Genomic DNA, 16,627 nt, shown 5'->3' with positions numbered 1-16,627 from the left:
CAAAGAGGGCAAAATATGGAATATTTCTAACTCCTGGAAGAAACAGAACTGGCCGTCCAAATAGAGAAATTGATGTCTTTACTATGTCAACAGATCCAGTTTTTTTATACAGTTGTAATAACGTTATCTAAATAAATATTTATTGGTTTTGGTTTCACTATTATAGCCTTCATATTAACACCTTCTAGCTTGTATAAGAGCTATTTTTGTGGATGGTAAGTTGTTTTTAAAATACATAAATAGGTAGGAAGTTCACAGGCAAAATTTCAAGTATCAAAGTCAGTTATGTTTCGCTATATAGGGTTGCTACATGAAAGATAGCAGTGCCCTCATTTAATTTCAGGACTTTATAGTTTCACTGTATGTAAGTATATAATAATAGACCATGGAGTTCCTCATTGAATGCCATATAACAACGCGGGCTCGGGTTCTCCCTGGGAGTTCCTTGAGACCGCGCTGGATCTCGGATGTTTTGATAACAACTGTTAACTAGCGATCAATATGTTAAGCAACAGTTAGTATAGAACTTGATAGCTAGTTAGCTAGGCACACATTTGTAGCTGTTGCATTGCATCGGCGTTTCATGATGGGAACAAAGGCGAGCCGGAACAACTCTACTATCCATGTAAATGCTACAATGTGTACCTATAAAACATATCACAAAACACATCACACAGCCCGTTATAATCCATGGCGGACATTGGGTTTTTCAAGACTGATTAACCCTACAGACTTTATAATCAAAGCCTAGAGATCGAATCATCTATTTTATGAATTCATCCAACAATCCAAAATTAGTTATTACAGAGAGTGAATTAAGCAAAAATGCTAAAAGTTGATGAATTTGCTTCAACAAGACAATAAACCAAACACGAGATCCTAAAATGTGATACAACGCGAAGACAACTATTGTTGAAAATATTTATTTAGTAAGTATTCTGAATATAACTGTAAATAATGTCTATTTGATAGGTCACGTCCACTGGGCTATGATGAATAGACGTTATTTGTTATGCCGGGGTTCCCCTGCTTGACTTATGAAGCACATTAGGTATACTACCAACATTTATCTAAGCATTTGATAAAGTGACAGAGTTATCGATTGGTTTTGTAATATAAGGATAGATAGATGTTCCGACGATTACATTCATAAAGATAAATAATCAGCAAAAATAAATCTTGCATTGGGTTGTACTAGTTGTAAGTACATAAGTTTCCTAAGTTTATGTTTAGTAAGTATACACCACAGATTAGACAGCCTATGTATTACATGCGTAGTGTTCTTTTCTCTATGATAGTATACACCTCAACTCACCTCAATACCTCAATCTTCTCGTTAGAGAAGTACTACTGTTCCTTGACCTTAATATAATTACCTACCAAAAAACTCCGGAAACCATTATAAATTAAGTATAAATAAAAAATTATTAATATAAAGTAATTCAGAGGGCCTATTGTAGGTTTTTCGAAACCGATAGAGTATTAAAAATCGACGCAAATTTGTATAACGCGGAACTAGTACAGCGCGAGTACCGCTAGGTGGCGACTCTCCCGTGCCATATAAATTCGCGTTTACTCGTTACTATAACTACCCCAACTATCTAAAAATATAAACTCGGTATCCGGAAAACTCAAGGTATTTATGTAAAGCCCGAACAAAATGTTATTTCCACAACGAAGGCCCCGACGAGATTCGAACTCGTGATCTCCTGTTTACTAGACAGGCGCTTTAACCAACTAAGCCACGGCGCCAATGAATATATGACCTGAAAAATTTAATCTTTAAGCATTCCTACACCAATGATAATAAAGTAATAGGGTAATGTACGAGTACATCACATTTTAAAGTCTAGAATTAATCTGCAAAAATCAGCCATACCAATGGACTATTAGTGAGAGCAACAAAATTAAGTTTATGTCATTAAAACTTATAAATTATTATAAAAGAAACTGTTGTTTTATTTTTGTAATACAATTAAGTAAATTAGTACATAGGTATAATACATTGAGTGGACAAGACAAGATTACAAGAATAGATCTGTTAGACGGGATTTGCTTTATTTGCCACTTTTCTATAGCCTTAAATAAAAATTGATACAAATAGTCAGTCACAGGCATCATTTGAACACCATCGTGTCGAGCATGGCTCCTAGACACTGGACTATGTTGTTTGACATCAATACATCCACTTTCTCTTCTAAATGCCTCTTGGGGTCTTGTTTGCCGACATTCTTTATAGCTAACTGCTCGGGAGTCATCTTCTCCTCGTCCTCTAGTGCCTTGTTGTAGTTCTTGGCCAGCTCCAGCATATCAGTGACGGTGGTGTCGTTGATGGAGCAATGGTCCTTGTAGTTAGAGAGAGTGAGGCCGTCCATCCAGGACTTCTTGTGTAGATTTAACAGCATCTTTTGCTCCAACTCATTCTTTCTATAGTTTATACTGATGGAATAGTAGTGACGGTTTAGGCCGTGGATCAAGGCTTGCACTGAGGGCTTCTGCAGATGTCCGAGGTTGGAGGTGGTCTGCCGGGGCTCCTGTCCCAGCACCATCATGTTGGGGTTGATGAGGCGGAATGCATCTATCACTACTTTGCCCTTCACTGACTGGATGGGGTCCACCACAACTGCCACTGCTCGCTCGGACAGGGCTTCAAATGATTGCTGAGTGTTGATGTCTACACCTGACAGCCAGCAGCCAAACCCAGGGTGTGAATGGTACCTGACATATAATAGAACATGGATTAGTTCAATTTAGTTCCATAGTACACGAGTATTTCAATAATTCATCAATTCACTGTGCAGTTTCAATGGTCAAAAGTAACACAATAATAATCAACTTCAATCAACTTGCAGCTGAAAATAAAGTTAATTGCAAGTCATCCTCTCTAACAAACTAGCTTACCAGCCAGCATGGTGGAAAGTGGCCCAAGCTTAAGAAGGCAGTTAAGACCTTGGGGATATGCACAAAGGATCTATTTGAGAGAGCCAGAACAGAACACTTACCAGCCCACCACCATCTCCGGGCGGCCAGTCTGCTTCAGCATGTCCAACATCTTGGCCTGGAACACAGGGTCCACGGCCTCCACCGACACGCCCGTCCCTGTCTGCGGCATCGCGAACACGTCGATCACGCGCACCGTGTAGTCATCCACAAACTCGCCTGGAAAATACAATGTGATAATGTTAGTATGCCTGATGACCATTTCTTGTATTATGATAAATAGAATGTGTAAAGATATTTTCATAATGATTAGCATTCGTTACAGTATATTTACCTAACATAAGCCCCATGACTTCCATGGGTACTCCAGCGCGACCGTGTTTCAGCATCTTCAAGAGAGCTAAGGACGATATGTAAACTTGCTCAGCGGTGTCCACCGCGGGGGCATCTGTAGGCGGAGGTGCTTGCGACAACCCGGTCATGCCGCCACCCAAACGAAGTAAACGATCCATTATTTATTGTTAGCTTGTATTTATCTAAAACAATACAAAATCACCAGTCAGCAAAGCCGATTTTGTCTCCGCGTTAATAACTGTTATTTACTGGCAAAATCAAAATGAAATAGACTTGTATCCGTCAACTTCACTTACACTAAACTATTATAAACCTAATTCATTTAGTTTAACAAATTTTAATGAAATAATTCCCGTTTTTCTAACCCAAAATGAGTTGAATAAAATGACAACTTGACAACTTCGTATGTCGAATATGCAAGCTCACCTCATGCAATAATTGCCAGATGAAAAAAAAACTAAATTACTAGCCCGAACAATGTCCTTTATTAAGTAGACCATACAAGCTAAGGTTTACCGGGCGCCGGTATACCGTTTTTCGTAGTGTGTGGGGTGGTCCCCATTTACCATTGATCACTGGCACGGACAGATATCCACCTATTACACTTGTTACACAGAAATATTATAAATACCTAAATGAACAATAAAAAAAAAAAAGCTGCGCAGACATTCCATAGGAAGCATAGCGTGTACGGCCACCACTTTTAAGGAATAAAGAATTTCTAAATCGATCGATTATAAATTACAGATAAAAATTGTTTTTTTGACAGATTGGGTGTCAAATCCAGTCTTAACTGTCAAAGCTTAAAATTGAAAACAGCCTGCGAGCGAGGCGAAGTTATAAAGAAAACCATTTTTATTTACCTACTTGCAGTCATTAAGACGAGTGACGACTTACCTTTTATAACAATTGTTCTCTAACTATCTAACTTATTTACCACTATGGCTGCGGCTGCGGAAAAAACTGTATTGGCCCCTAATTTCTCTGCAGGACCTGTAGGATTAGGTAATGAGTGTTTTTTATCAAAAGAATCTCGTGGTTTGAAATATTCATTTGTATCTACCCTGTTTCTGTTAACTTTTAGGTGATCCTAATGACAGAAGCCTGAGAAGAGTTGAAATTGAAGTAATGATACCAAAACTGATGAGAGAAAAAGCTAAGATTGAGAAGTGTCCCCAACAAGTTCAGGAATTTGAGAAGTGTTGCAAGGAGTCGTCCTTGTTCATGATATTTAGCTGCAGAAAACAAAACTCTGCTCTTAAAGGATGTTTAACCGAATGGTATCAAAATGATGAATTCAGACAGCTATGCACTGAACAGTATTTAAAGGAAAGGAGTGAATACAGAAGAAGTGGTGTCAGGAAGCCAATAAAAAGGGCTTAACTTTAATTGTTTGATTTAGATGTGTAGAATAAAATGTGTTAATTATTGATCTATATCATTGTTTATTGTGACTGGGATATTTCTAGTCAGCAATAGTTCCCGTACACTGTAGTCACACAATCCTTCAGGCATTTTTAAATCTTTCATATTCTTCTTTTGTATTATTTCAACAATTAATATTTCCTGTAAAACAAAAAAATAATTATTAATTAAAGCAAATACAGGTACATATTTCCATAGACATTTCGTGCAAATGTGTACCTTGACAGTGGTGGATGCCATTCTTACATGCCCAAGTGTAGATGTCCAGTTGTTGACATCTTTTTCAGCAATATTTTTTATAACTACTATATAATCTGCATGTGTTATGCCAGGGCCTTCTTTATAAAGCACTGAAATGAATTAAATATTTTCATTATTATAAATCAAAAATAGATCAGTTTCATTTAGCATACTAATGATTAAACTTACAATAGTCTCCACCAAATTTAAGTCCAGGCTTCACAATATATCCTTTGGATCTAAAGTAATGATAAGCCACATACTTAGGGACAAAGTGTTTATCAGTCTCACAAAACAAAGACCAGCATTGGTCCACATTCAGAAACTTGCTTTCACTATCTACAACTTGCAAACATCCCAATCCATATACAAGGAAAAAGGCTTCTTGCAATGTAAGCATTAGCTTCTCTTGCAATTTTACTCTATTCACACTGACTTTAGGTTTAAAGTTTTCAAAGTAATTTTCTCCTTCTGAGTCACTGTTAGGAACAATCACCACCATGTCTCCATCTTGTCCATCCATTTGGTCCAGTGGTGGAATATCTAGGGCATCATCATCAGACTCTGGTACCTCATCTTCACTGGACACTAGATCTATAACATCTTTGTTGGCTTCCTTTATACCATCAGATACTATCTTAGATGTCAAGGCGTCCACATCTTTAAGGAAATCATCAGACTGAGCTGAATCTCTAGCACTACCAAACTTTTTATGCCAGTAAGCTCTCTTGAGGAACTGCCGCTTCCTCATAATACTTGGACCCTCATTGGTTTCTGCCCGTGGCCTTGATCTTGATGCTGAACCTTTACCAAAGCATCCAATGTGATAAAGGAGAGCAAATTCTTCAGCTGAATGCATTTCCACACCATATCCATTGAAAATTCCAGTGAAAAGGATATGCATTGAGTTATCTACTGGTAATCGTAAGTTTGATTCAATTGAAGTTGGAAATAGGTTATTTGGGTAATTAGGCTGACAGTCATGTCCTGTTTGTGAAGTAGTCATGACAAATGAACTGGCAGGTTCTCACATGTGACACTTCTAAACCTACAAAACAAAATGCAAGTTTTTATTCACAACATTTCAAACAGTTTATATTAATTAACCAAATCCTACAAAATTTATCTAAAATATTTTTGTATTATAATGAATATCAGAGAAAACGCAGACGAATTTAATCGTAAGTGTTACGTTTCATTGTGTATATAAGCATAGAGTAGTATAGTAAAGATTTAAAGAATAAATTGAATAAAAGTGTATTCATAAAATCTAATTATAATGCATGCAAATTAAAGATATACTTACAGATTATATTCAATTTTTCATCCACTCCGCGATATGTTAATCTACAGGTTAGTTAGTCCTGTTCCACAATTAATTAGTTTTACCTTTTTTACCTAATTATTGCAAATTAAAATTTATTATTTTTATTGTTTACAACTTTGCTTTTTTTTCTTTAATAAAATAAAAATGTCAAAAACATAGAATACCAACATTTTTATTTATTTTTCATTTGATGATGAATATTTCAATTTTTTTTCATCAATATTCCTTTCAACTAAAGCCTTGTTAAAAATATAAATGTATTTTCGTTGGTTTTATATTTATGATTTCATTAATTTATTTTATTATCTTTTCACTTTATAATAAGTTTCAAAACGAATTTTATTCAATGACATCCATATTTTTTCCTAAAGTTGCATTACTGTAAATTTTTGCAAGTAACGACAACCTGACGATATAATTTGTTGTCTCTTTTTTTCTAGCGAGAAAGGTGTACATCAGAGAAGGTAAGAGCTATCGTGAATTTGTTATTACGCCTAACTTCACTTTCAATAGTCACAAGACCTCTCAGCTGAGGTTGTGTTGGTAGAATTTTTCTGATTTGGAAATTTCTCTGGATTTTATCCCTATTTTACAAAGTGTCCTGTTTGTTAACAAATAGCCACCATGGCTAACATTCATGACGAAAATGTGAGCAAACTAATACCCAAGCTGGATGACGATAAAATCGGTAAGTAAATGCGCCATTTGGAGACAGAAAATAATGGTTGTAGATTTGGGATATCTATTTTACATTAAACTTTATAATGGATTGCAGATATGATTGCGGCAACCAGCGTACTACAAATTAGGGCTAGTGAAATCCGCCAAACTCCCATGAACTGGCAGTCTTATCTCCAGTAAGTATTGATTGCCTACTCCCAAAATCACCTGACTTGATGACAATTATTATTAAGCTTTAACAAATTTTACTCTAAAATCACACATCATTCTACATGTTATCACAATTCACAATCCAGTGGTAACAAAATATTACTTAAATATAGTTTTGGCATAAGTACAGATCCTAAAAATTAAGCTCTATACCTATGCTACTAAACAAAGAAACTAAAACATACACTTTAGTCAACCTACCTTCACCCATATTCGCAGGTCGCAGATGATCACGCAGCACGACCATGACTTCATCCAGGCACTGGTGAACAAGGGGCAGAAGGACCTGCCGGACCGCCAGCCCGAGGTCTGCGCCGCCGTGTTCCTCAACCTGCTGACTCACATCAGCAAGGATAACACCATCCAGTACATACTGGTGTTGATCGATGACATCCTCTCTGTAAGTGTGTAGTGTTTTTTTTTCTAATCATCAGCAATCTGTAGCTGTGTGCTATAATATGAAATCTCTTTCTCTACTTCTATTTTATTAGATTTTTGTAGCAGCAGAGTCAGGTTCTTTTTTGTTGAAGTGGTTGATTTTTGTTTTGGCATTTGTGGGTACCTCTGTGTTTGTTGTGGGTAGTAGAGATTGACTTGTACTTCATTTGTGTTAGAAATTTTAAAGCAGATATTATTACAAACTGTTATTCCTTTGTGATTACATTTTATAAAGTCTCTCAAACCAAACAAAGGCATTGTTTGTGGTTTGAATATGATTGATATTATTATCTGTTAGTACTAATCCAAACTTTATTTTATTATGCTTTTCATGTTCTCTCAGCTTAACATCATTATTACCTAACAATGAAGCTTATACTATGAAATATTTTAACCAATCAAAAAAACCTTATACTCCAGGAGGACAAGTCCCGTGTGAAGATCTTCCGCGACAAGGGCGGCAACTGGAAGCCGTTCCTCAACCTGCTGAACCGCCAGGACGAGTTCATCCAGCACATGACGGCCCGCATCATCGCCAAGCTCGCCTGCTGGCACCCCGTGCTCATGGAGCGCAGCGACCTCAACTTCTACCTGTCCTGGCTCATGGACCAGCTCAAGATGAACGTAAGTCAGTTTAAGGGTTAAATGGAACTCCTGTGTACAGTCCCCGATGTAATCCATTGCATGAGTTTTTGATTCCGTTTTCTGAGATTGTGGTTGACTTTTATAGTATCACTTAAATTCTTATTTATTCGTTTTATTTATCAACATACATACATTTTAACATCATTCCGCTTCTGCATGTAAATAACAATGTTGGTGTGTCCTATGCAGTAGATCATGTGTTTTCATAATCATAATGTTAATTGTTTTTTGTTGAGTGCACTAAAACAAATAACTCCACTAATACGGCGTGAAAAAGGTGTGAGGTAATATATAATGTTAAGTACCTAAATCACGTAAGTAAGGAAGATCAATCATGAGACATTTTAGTTAGAAACTTCTTAAATCGCGGCACTCCTGTAATCGAAAATAGCTTAAACAAATGTATTCAAACTCTTGCACATATCTCCGGGTAAGTACTCTTGTTCACTACTCAGCTTCCAGTAGCCCTAGCGCCACCTCTATGTTCACAAAATCGTTATTCTCTAAACCTGAACGAACGCTTCGCGCACAAGCTTGCCGAGACGAGAGAGTAAATAACACCTGTATCTAAACGTACTGAACAATGTGTACGCTTATCATCATGCGAGCATCAAGCATCGGGAGCGACAGAAAAAGAGAGAAGATAAAAGGACGGCATTGATTGGTTGTTTTTCGCAAGGCGGAGGTAATGACAGTGGAGCTAGCGCACGCGCAGGAGGTCATGCTCGCTCATGAGAAGCCGAACGCCGAGCGTCACCGGCGTCAGCTGTTCGACGACAAACACAATCATAAGAAGCAGCCCGAAGACCCCAACCAGAAGTACTCGAGTCTCTGCACCGAGTTCGACGAGCTAAAGCTGCATGAACAGCTGCCCCCGGGCTCCAACAAGGTATAGATCTAGACTAGCGAGCCCCCTCGATGTCACTAAACGTTGAAACCTAGGCAGGTAGGTAACGAACTAACTCTGTGTTGTAAGTACTAATTTGACTGTTAGTGCAAATGTAAGTATGACGTGTCAATATGTGTATTGTGTATTGGCATGAATGCATGTTGTAAACTTGTGAATAATATTAGTTTTAAGGTCAGGGCGGACTAATATTTGCTGATTTAACTCAATAGCTTTCGCTTATGAATGAATGTATTAAAATAGAATAAGTTACGTTATCTTTTGTTAAGTTATGGAAACAGACACTAGTAAGTTAGGTTAACAGATACTTCTAAGTTAGGTAAACAGACACGTAATACTGATTATTTCTTGATATGTTTGTATTTGTATTAGATATTATATACCAGCTCTTATTTCATAATCTATATGTATTAGATATTACCAGCTGTTATTTCATAATCTATAATGTAATGGTGTAGTCAGGCGGTGGTAGCTCAGTCGGGTAAGCGCCCGCTTCTCACGCAAGAGATGCGGGTTCGATCCCGGCGCTGACATGTACCAATGAGTTCTTTTAACTTAAGTACAATGTATACCATCGCTCTTACGGTGAAGGAAAACATCGTGAGGAAACCTGCATATCTAGATTTAGCTCATCTAGATATGTGAACCCACCAACCCGCAGTGGACCAGCGTGGTGGGAAATGGTCCAAGCTTAGGAAGGCAGTTTAGACCTTGGGGATATGCACAAAGGTTCCACTCGAGAGAGCCAGGTGCAGGTACTTACACTCCCACAGAGAATAGAATAGAAAGGTGTAGTCAGGCATCAAGGAACAAAATTATACTTATAAAAAATATGATTTTCATATACTATGGTCATCGAAGTAGTTTTTAAACTAAAATAAATAAAAAAAATATATTAATTTTTTCCCACTTCGATGGCTATGGTGTACTTACTGTATTTTTTAGTTTTCGACGTTAGCGCGTTATAAGGCACAAGCCGAACACCTCGTCACAACTATACCTACATTAATACATTACTGCACGAACAAAATAAATATTCATGCCATGAGATGAGGCTAAAATTCATCGTCAGTTGCCCAATTATTCGTAGCGTTCGACGAAGCACTTCTTTGAATTTGATCTGCTAGTTCCTGTCGGAGGGTGATTTTCACTGGAATTATCAGCAGGAAACAAGGATGTGATCTCTATGTCAGTCAATTAGATTCTAGATTGCAAAAATTTTGTTATTTTCCGTATGTCTTCTACGACCAGAAGGGTTAGCACGGGACGCATTTTAGACGGAAGGTTTTGCACCGCGCTCATTCACATCGCGCAGCATCAAAAGCGAGCGCATCGGAGAACTTTTGTCACTAGCCCTTCAGGTTTTATAACCACTACCTACCTGAACAAACCATCTTACACCAACATGCCTCCCCCTACAGACGAACGACTACATCCAGTCGGTGGCGCGCTGCCTGCAGATGATGCTCCGCGTGGACGAGTACCGGTTCGCCTTCCTGTCCGTGGACGGCATCTCCACGCTGCTCAGCATATTGGCCTCCAGGGTCAACTTCCAGGTATGTGCCACTGGAACTTAGAACACTTGGCCACGGCTACTTTTATACTGTCGTGATGCAGTCACTGTACTATTTTTTTTAACAGACGTGTTCTGATTAGATCTATCGCACATGAAGCTCTGTGGCGGTTTTGAGTATATGCAGGTAGGACTCCTTATTATGGTCCTTAGAACACTTGCCAACGGCTACTTTTATACCGTCGTGTAGTAGTCACTAGCTGCCCTCGCCTTCGTAACTATGATCCAGCCGCAATATACAGATTACGGCAATGCCTCGTTTTGCCGCAGTGGCATGGATGGACTATGTTGAGGCAACCTTAGTAAAATTTTTGTCTATGCTGCTGCGTTTTCGTCAGCAGTCTAAAGCGTGAGCAACGAAAGCAGCGTCAATGTTGGACGCAAGAATTTAATAAAACTATTTACTTGAAAACGGATTCAACCGTTTATTATACCTTAATAGTAGACCAACTATAAATCTTTGTATTTTACACATCTTCTGAAATAAATAAATATAGGTTTCTTGTAGTAAAAACATAATCACGTCACAATCTCATCTCCCAACCCCCAGGTCCAATACCAGCTGGTCTTCTGCCTGTGGGTGCTGACGTTCAACCCGCTGTTAGCGGAGAAGATGAACAAGTTCAACGCCATCCCGATCCTAGCTGACATCCTGAGCGACTCTGTGAAAGAGAAGGTCACCCGCATAGTGCTGGCTGTGCTGAGGAACTTGATTGAGAAGCCTGAGGACAAGCAGGTGGGTTTAAACTCTTCTTACCCTTTCGACAAAAAACAAACACAGTAGTTGAATAGTAATAATTATGTTCCGATACGATACTGTATCGTCACTAGTGGCTATGAGCTCCGGTTATGTGCAGATATAAAGGAAAGCTCCTGCTTTCCTTTATATTCCACGATCAGAGGTGCACCATCCTTGTGGGTCTATCAATATCAGTATTTTCGTTGTTAATTTATGTTACTCGATAAACCTCCACGGTCACTTTTTATATAACAAAGCAGCCTATCATAGTTTCCTGTAACTATCCGAACCCAACCTTGGCACACTGCTCGTTATTTCGTATATAGGTACCTTCTACCAACTATACATCTATCTATCCCCCCAGGTATCCAAGGAGCACTGCATCGCGATGGTCCAGTGCAAGGTCCTCAAACAGCTGTCGATCTTAGAGCAGAAGCGCTCGGACGATGAGGACATAATGAACGACGTGGACTTCCTGAACGAGCGGCTGCAGGCGTCCGTGCAGGACCTGTCCTCCTTCGACCAGTACGCCACCGAGATCAAGAGCGGACGGTCAGTGAACTAAAGTTTTGTGATAGTTCTACGGTTTGCCGCTAGATGGCGTGAATGCGTTAATAGTCATTGGTGGGTTGCGTTCTGTATGATTTCCTTCAGAGGGAGCTATCCAAGAGCGACCAGTGGGTCTACTGATAGTTCCGCGATATACTGGTAGATGGCGTGAATTCGTGATTGTTGTGTTGCGTTGTCTATGTGTTAGTAGGTAGGTACCTACTGGATCCTGGACGAGTGATAGTTGTGTTTCGTTGTTTTGGTTTTGTTCAGAGTAGGTAATAAATAGATCCTGGAGCAGAAGCGACGATGAGGACATAATGAACGACGTGGACTTCCTGAACGAGCGGCTGCAGGCGTCCGTGCAGGACCTGTCCTCCTTCGACCAGTACGCCACCGAGATCAAGAGCGGACGGTCAGTGAACTAAAGTTTTGTGATAGTTCCGCGGTTTGCCGCTAGATGGCGTGAATGCGTGTTTTGTTGCGTTTTCTGGGTGTCGTTCAGATCTAGCGTTCAGAGTAGGTACTCGATCCCGGAGCAGAAGCGTTCAGATGATGAGGACATAATGAACGACGTGGACTTCCTCAACGAGCGGCTGCAGGCGTCCGTGCAGGACCTGTCCTCCTTCGACCAGTACGCCACCGAGATCAAGAGCGGACGGTCAGTGAACTAGTGTTTGTGGTAGTTCGGTGTTATGCCGCTAGATGGCGTGAATGCGTTAATAACCATTGGTGTGTTGCGTTTTGTATGACTTCATTCAGAGGGACGCACTTAAGAGGGTAGTGGGTCCGCGATATACCGGTAGATGGCATAAATACGTAAAAGTTATGTTGTGGTGTCCTGCAGAATACTAGTAACCCCTTCAACTCATCTGGTAACGTTAAGGGCAGGGGCTTATTGCATTAGAGATGTTTACTGTTAACCTCCTTCTAGCCTGGAATGGTCTCCCGTGCACAAATCCGCCTTCTTTCCTTTCTTTTCACTGTCTGTATACTCCCTGCTCTAAAACCTGTTACTCCCTTACAGCCTCGAATGGTCCCCCGTACACAAGTCCGCGAAATTCTGGCGCGAGAACGCGGCGCGCCTCAACGAGCGCGGGCAGGAGCTGCTGCGCACGCTGGTGCACCTGCTGGAGCGCAGCGCCGACCCCGTGGTGCTGGCCGTGGCCTGCTACGACGTGGGCGAGTACGTGCGCCACTACCCGCGCGGCAAGCAGTAAGTGTTACCCGTAGTCAGAGTGTAATTATGACGTCGACGTGTCAAGTGGCTATTAGACTGCGGGTACGAAACTTACGACGGGCTGAGCGACTGCGTTTCGTACACAATGCTATGTCTTTAATTCATTAAATTTAACGCCGTCGCTACATCCCTCGCAAGTTTCGTACCCGGCCTTACAACTGGACAGTCAGCGATCAATAACAAAGTGGCGGCGATTTACATGTTGCATTGCAACTGCACTATAATGTGGCAAGTTACTTGGCGACCCTCCTTGCGGGGTGAAAGAAGTGGCGGGGGCGAGGTAGCACGACATGCTACACACGTAGAAAAGTGTGCCCGGATTAATCTCGCGATAGCTTATAACTATTTCTGACGTAAGTAAAATTTTATTCTATGAGTGTTCCCGTAAATGTCATATTTAGCTTAAAATTTATAGTTTGACAGCATTAAAATTTGGATGTTTACCTTCAGAATATCTACCAATTTGAATTTATTTATGTAAAAGTGTTTTATTTTATAAATCAATTTCCATGTCACTTTCATGTTCACTCTCTGTTTTAACTTGTTCATCGCCGTCGTCATCCTCATCTTCATCATCGTTTTCATTAACTTCAATTATAAATCTAAGACAAAAACCAAAAAACATTATACCTACTTTGAAGTATAATGTACTAGAGTACGCCAGTCATATTAGTTCAGTGTACACATATAATATTTTATGTTTAATTTACATTAAATTATAAATAAACAATAACATACCTGTCCAATACATTGTCAAATACTCTATCAGATTTATAATATTCGTCTTAATTTTTTATGACATGGTCGTCACAATTTCTCCACTTTTCAGGCGAATAATTAGAGAAAAGCAACTCTAAGTCTTTTATCTCTTTATCTAAGTTAGAGTCAATCGACGTTCTTGCGAGCCACACAAGTTCAATAGGATTTAATTCCGGGTGGTATGGGGGTAGGCGAAGCACGATATGACCATTTTCTTTCAAAATTTCATCAATTTTGTAATTTGTCTCTGTGTTTTGCTCATTAATTACTTTCATTAAATCACATAAATTTTGGTTGCTTTCCTAGTTACAAGAACTGACAACTGACGCACTGTCATATGGACTCTTTGTCTTTGTTGTTTACTTTTTCGTATCTGACTGCGCAGTACCAACCTTTAGCCGCGTAGCTTGACTGATCCGGTACGCTGTTCTACAAGAAGCCCCTATATTGAGATATTATACGATTTGTTGTTTTTAACGTTATTTTGTTGACGAATTATAGATACCTAATTATAATATAATGATAATATTAAAAAGGCCTCAACACTCATCCTAAGACTAATGGTCTCAGGATCAATGATCTCATGTGGGTCGCACTCAAATTATGACAGACTATATAAGACATGTGGCCGCCTCGGCTGCGCGGCCGAGACTGCCGTAACAATGACATGCAGTGCACGCGTTCCCCTCCACCCTACCCCTCCCGCTACCCGCTGTCGTCTTGGGTACCTCGTCCCCTCCGCGTCTTTCACCCCGCAAGGAGGGTTGCCAAGCAACTTGCCAATCTATAGTGCTTTCTATTTATTTAATCCTCATTTAATCAAGTCATTTACTGCCAGTTTCTATAACTCTATCTATCGATAACTGGTAGTTACTTTCAAACGATTTTGACAAATTGTAACTTTTCATTATGTCAAAATCGTATGAAAGTAACTACCAGTTATGGATAGATCTCAGGGATAGATAGAGTTATAGAAACTGGCAGTTAGCGGCTAGTGAATAACGATTTGACGATCGGCAACCTATCCATAGAAATCTTCTACGACCTCATTTCTTTAACTGATTTGCCCCCTTAAACCTGTATAAGTACATATTAGTTTGTTTCCCTTACAGCATCATAGAAATCTGCTAAAACCTCATTTCTTTTCCTAATTTCCCCCCTAAAACATCTACATTAATTATTTGTTTCCCCCACAGCATCATCGAGCAGCTGGGCGGCAAGCAGCGCGTGATGTACCTGCTGTCGCACGACGACCCCAACGTGCGCTACGAGGCGCTGCTCGCCGTGCAGAAACTCATGGTGCACAACTGGTATGTGGTGGTCAACTCGCGTGGACTGCAGTATACCGCCAGTTTAGTTAAAGACTGGAGCATTAGCTGTTCCTAAGTGCGGCGGATTGCGGAATTACATGCAAACTTTTCTGTGAGCCTGGACTTTTTTATAAGTGTACCATTTAGACAGCCGACATTTTTGTATTTTGAAGTGAACTTAAAAAATACTTATTAATGCAATCCTTAGTGCCAATTTCTCCATAGTGGGTTAGAGCATAACCAGGGATTATTGCTTGACTTTTGACACATCTGTCAAGAATTTAATATGGAGATGACGTATAATTGGTCAACCTTTCCCTGGTTACTATTTAACCGACTATTGTGAAATTGGAGCTTATCCTATTTCATTGCGGACTATGTAGGCAGTAATTCTAGTTTATCTGTATCCCTCATTCACACTATTCTATCTTTCTAGGGAGTACCTCGGCAAACAACTGGAGAAGGATGTCGGCAAGCAGGAGGGCGGCCAGGCGATCGGCGCCAAGGCATAAACAACCTTATTTACTTGTTAATATTATTGTTATTGTCTAGAATCTACTGGCTTAAGCATCGGTGGTCACGACCTTACTCCTCCAATGTACATACACAATTTACCTCCCAATTTTGCCCATTGGTTTCGAATGTTTCCAATGTGCCCTTTTTAAATTATAAAAGTTTTCTCGCTTTGTCTACGTGTATGAAACATGCCACAAGGTTAAGTTTGCCAGTTTTTATCTATTTAAATCAATGAATGTGATTAGTGTAAATAAAATCTTTATTATATTTTGTTGCTCGATACTATGACATGTTATGGTTATATTGGATTTAACGATACTGCAATATTACGTAAGCTCTTTGGTGTCGACACTAAAGTTCAAAACAGAGGTTTTGCTCTATTTAATAGCCACATTCCTATAAAAAGATATTCTATAATGTTGTTGAAATTGTAATGGCCATATGAAATGAATAAATTATTATAAAAATATATTTACTAATTGAACGTAGCGAAATTGTAGGCGATTGAGATTTAACAGCTACATCAGTATTGAAAATAAAGTCCATAAATAGTGTACAAAACTTGCTTATTATTTTCCCCTAATTAAAACCATGGTGTGCCTCTGACTAGTCGTCAGAGGGAGGTTTTTGCTGAGAACTACTCTAAAACCTTTTCTGCCGCCGCGCCGTTAGGTACATGGGTTTGTTGAATATACTTATTCTGAACTACTTAAACCTAAAAAATACCCTCCCCCAAAGAAAACAAATCTTGGAATAAAGCACATAATAAATATT

General features: G+C 39.4%; 4 protein-coding genes and 1 non-coding gene across 9 annotated transcripts; 2 read left to right on the top strand and 3 right to left on the bottom strand.

Annotated features, from left to right (window-relative positions):
• Nucleotides 1–1,678: 1,678 nt before the first annotated feature.
• On the bottom strand, nucleotides 1,679–1,752 carry Trnat-agu. Its single transcript has one exon. It is a non-coding gene; the product is annotated as a tRNA-Thr (tRNA).
• Nucleotides 1,753–2,037: 285 nt separating this feature from the next.
• Nucleotides 2,038–3,740, bottom strand: LOC105380111 (26S proteasome non-ATPase regulatory subunit 14). Its single transcript, XM_011549609.3, has 4 exons — nucleotides 3,591–3,740; nucleotides 3,275–3,476; nucleotides 3,003–3,159; nucleotides 2,038–2,718 (listed from the first exon to the last, which is right to left on the bottom strand). Exons 2-4 carry the CDS (start codon nucleotides 3,450–3,452, stop codon nucleotides 2,118–2,120), a joined length of 936 nt encoding a protein of 311 aa, XP_011547911.1. The 5' UTR covers nucleotides 3,453–3,476; nucleotides 3,591–3,740; the 3' UTR covers nucleotides 2,038–2,117.
• Nucleotides 3,741–4,111: 371 nt separating this feature from the next.
• On the top strand, nucleotides 4,112–4,730 carry LOC105380110 (COX assembly mitochondrial protein homolog). Its single transcript, XM_011549608.3, has 2 exons — nucleotides 4,112–4,299; nucleotides 4,379–4,730. Exons 1-2 carry the CDS (start codon nucleotides 4,236–4,238, stop codon nucleotides 4,675–4,677), a joined length of 363 nt encoding a protein of 120 aa, XP_011547910.1. The 5' UTR covers nucleotides 4,112–4,235; the 3' UTR covers nucleotides 4,678–4,730.
• LOC105380109 (tRNA-splicing endonuclease subunit SEN2) lies at nucleotides 4,647–6,424 on the bottom strand. Of its 2 annotated transcripts, XM_011549607.3 has the most exons (4): nucleotides 6,266–6,424; nucleotides 5,149–6,007; nucleotides 4,939–5,069; nucleotides 4,647–4,860 (listed from the first exon to the last, which is right to left on the bottom strand). In XM_011549607.3, exons 2-4 carry the CDS (start codon nucleotides 5,963–5,965, stop codon nucleotides 4,720–4,722), a joined length of 1,089 nt encoding a protein of 362 aa, XP_011547909.3. In that variant the 5' UTR covers nucleotides 5,966–6,007; nucleotides 6,266–6,424; the 3' UTR covers nucleotides 4,647–4,719. The 2 variants fall into 2 exon arrangements, with proteins under 2 accessions (XP_011547909.3, XP_048478837.1); XM_048622880.1 differs by having other exon boundaries at nucleotides 4,647–5,069.
• A 362-nt stretch (nucleotides 6,425–6,786) lies between these two features.
• LOC105380108 (V-type proton ATPase subunit H) lies at nucleotides 6,787–16,409 on the top strand. Of its 4 annotated transcripts, none has more exons than XM_048622867.1 (12): nucleotides 6,787–6,974; nucleotides 7,062–7,143; nucleotides 7,397–7,577; nucleotides 8,036–8,239; nucleotides 8,940–9,149; nucleotides 10,589–10,723; nucleotides 11,291–11,476; nucleotides 11,844–11,933; nucleotides 12,592–12,689; nucleotides 13,056–13,244; nucleotides 15,224–15,337; nucleotides 15,774–16,409. In XM_048622867.1, the coding sequence occupies exons 1-12, from the start codon at nucleotides 6,911–6,913 to the stop codon at nucleotides 15,847–15,849; spliced, it is 1,629 nt and encodes a 542-aa protein (XP_048478824.1). In that variant the 5' UTR covers nucleotides 6,787–6,910; the 3' UTR covers nucleotides 15,850–16,409. The 4 variants fall into 4 exon arrangements, with proteins under 4 accessions (XP_048478824.1, XP_048478830.1, XP_037972916.1 ...); XM_048622873.1 differs by lacking the exon at nucleotides 12,592–12,689 and adding an exon at nucleotides 12,346–12,443; XM_038116988.2 differs by lacking the exon at nucleotides 12,592–12,689 and having other exon boundaries at nucleotides 11,844–12,031.
• The last annotated feature ends 218 nt before the right edge of the window (nucleotides 16,410–16,627 follow it).

This window comes from Plutella xylostella, chromosome 3, assembly GCF_932276165.1.
Source record: "Plutella xylostella chromosome 3, ilPluXylo3.1, whole genome shotgun sequence".
In the NCBI taxonomy this organism is placed as follows: Eukaryota; Metazoa; Arthropoda; class Insecta; order Lepidoptera; family Plutellidae; genus Plutella; species Plutella xylostella.
This window is presented reverse-complemented; position numbering and strand designations above follow the sequence as displayed.

Bases quoted from the DNA above. Each gene is read 5' to 3' on its own strand.
- LOC105380110 (XM_011549608.3), top strand. From the start codon at position 4,236: ATGGCTGCGGCTGCGGAAAAAACTGTATTGGCCCCTAATTTCTCTGCA. The intron at 4,300-4,378 runs GTAATGAGTGTT...GTTAACTTTTAG, and splicing joins TGCAGGACCTGTAGGATTAG to GTGATCCTAATGACAGAAGC.
- LOC105380108 (XM_048622867.1), top strand. From the start codon at position 6,911: ATGGCTAACATTCATGACGAAAATGTGAGCAAACTAATACCCAAGCTG. The intron at 7,144-7,396 runs GTAAGTATTGAT...CCATATTCGCAG, and splicing joins AACTGGCAGTCTTATCTCCA to GTCGCAGATGATCACGCAGC. The intron at 10,724-11,290 runs GTATGTGCCACT...CCCAACCCCCAG, and splicing joins CCTCCAGGGTCAACTTCCAG to GTCCAATACCAGCTGGTCTT.
- LOC105380109 (XM_048622880.1), bottom strand. From the start codon at position 5,965: ATGACTACTTCACAAACAGGACATGACTGTCAGCCTAATTACCCAAAT. The intron at 5,070-5,148 runs GTAAGTTTAATC...AATTCATTTCAG, and splicing joins TAAATTTGGTGGAGACTATT to TGCTTTATAAAGAAGGCCCT.
- LOC105380111 (XM_011549609.3), bottom strand. From the start codon at position 3,452: ATGGATCGTTTACTTCGTTTGGGTGGCGGCATGACCGGGTTGTCGCAA. The intron at 3,160-3,274 runs GTAAATATACTG...TGTATTTTCCAG, and splicing joins AGTCATGGGGCTTATGTTAG to GCGAGTTTGTGGATGACTAC. The intron at 2,719-3,002 runs GTAAGTGTTCTG...ATTATATGTCAG, and splicing joins CCGGAGATGGTGGTGGGCTG to GTACCATTCACACCCTGGGT.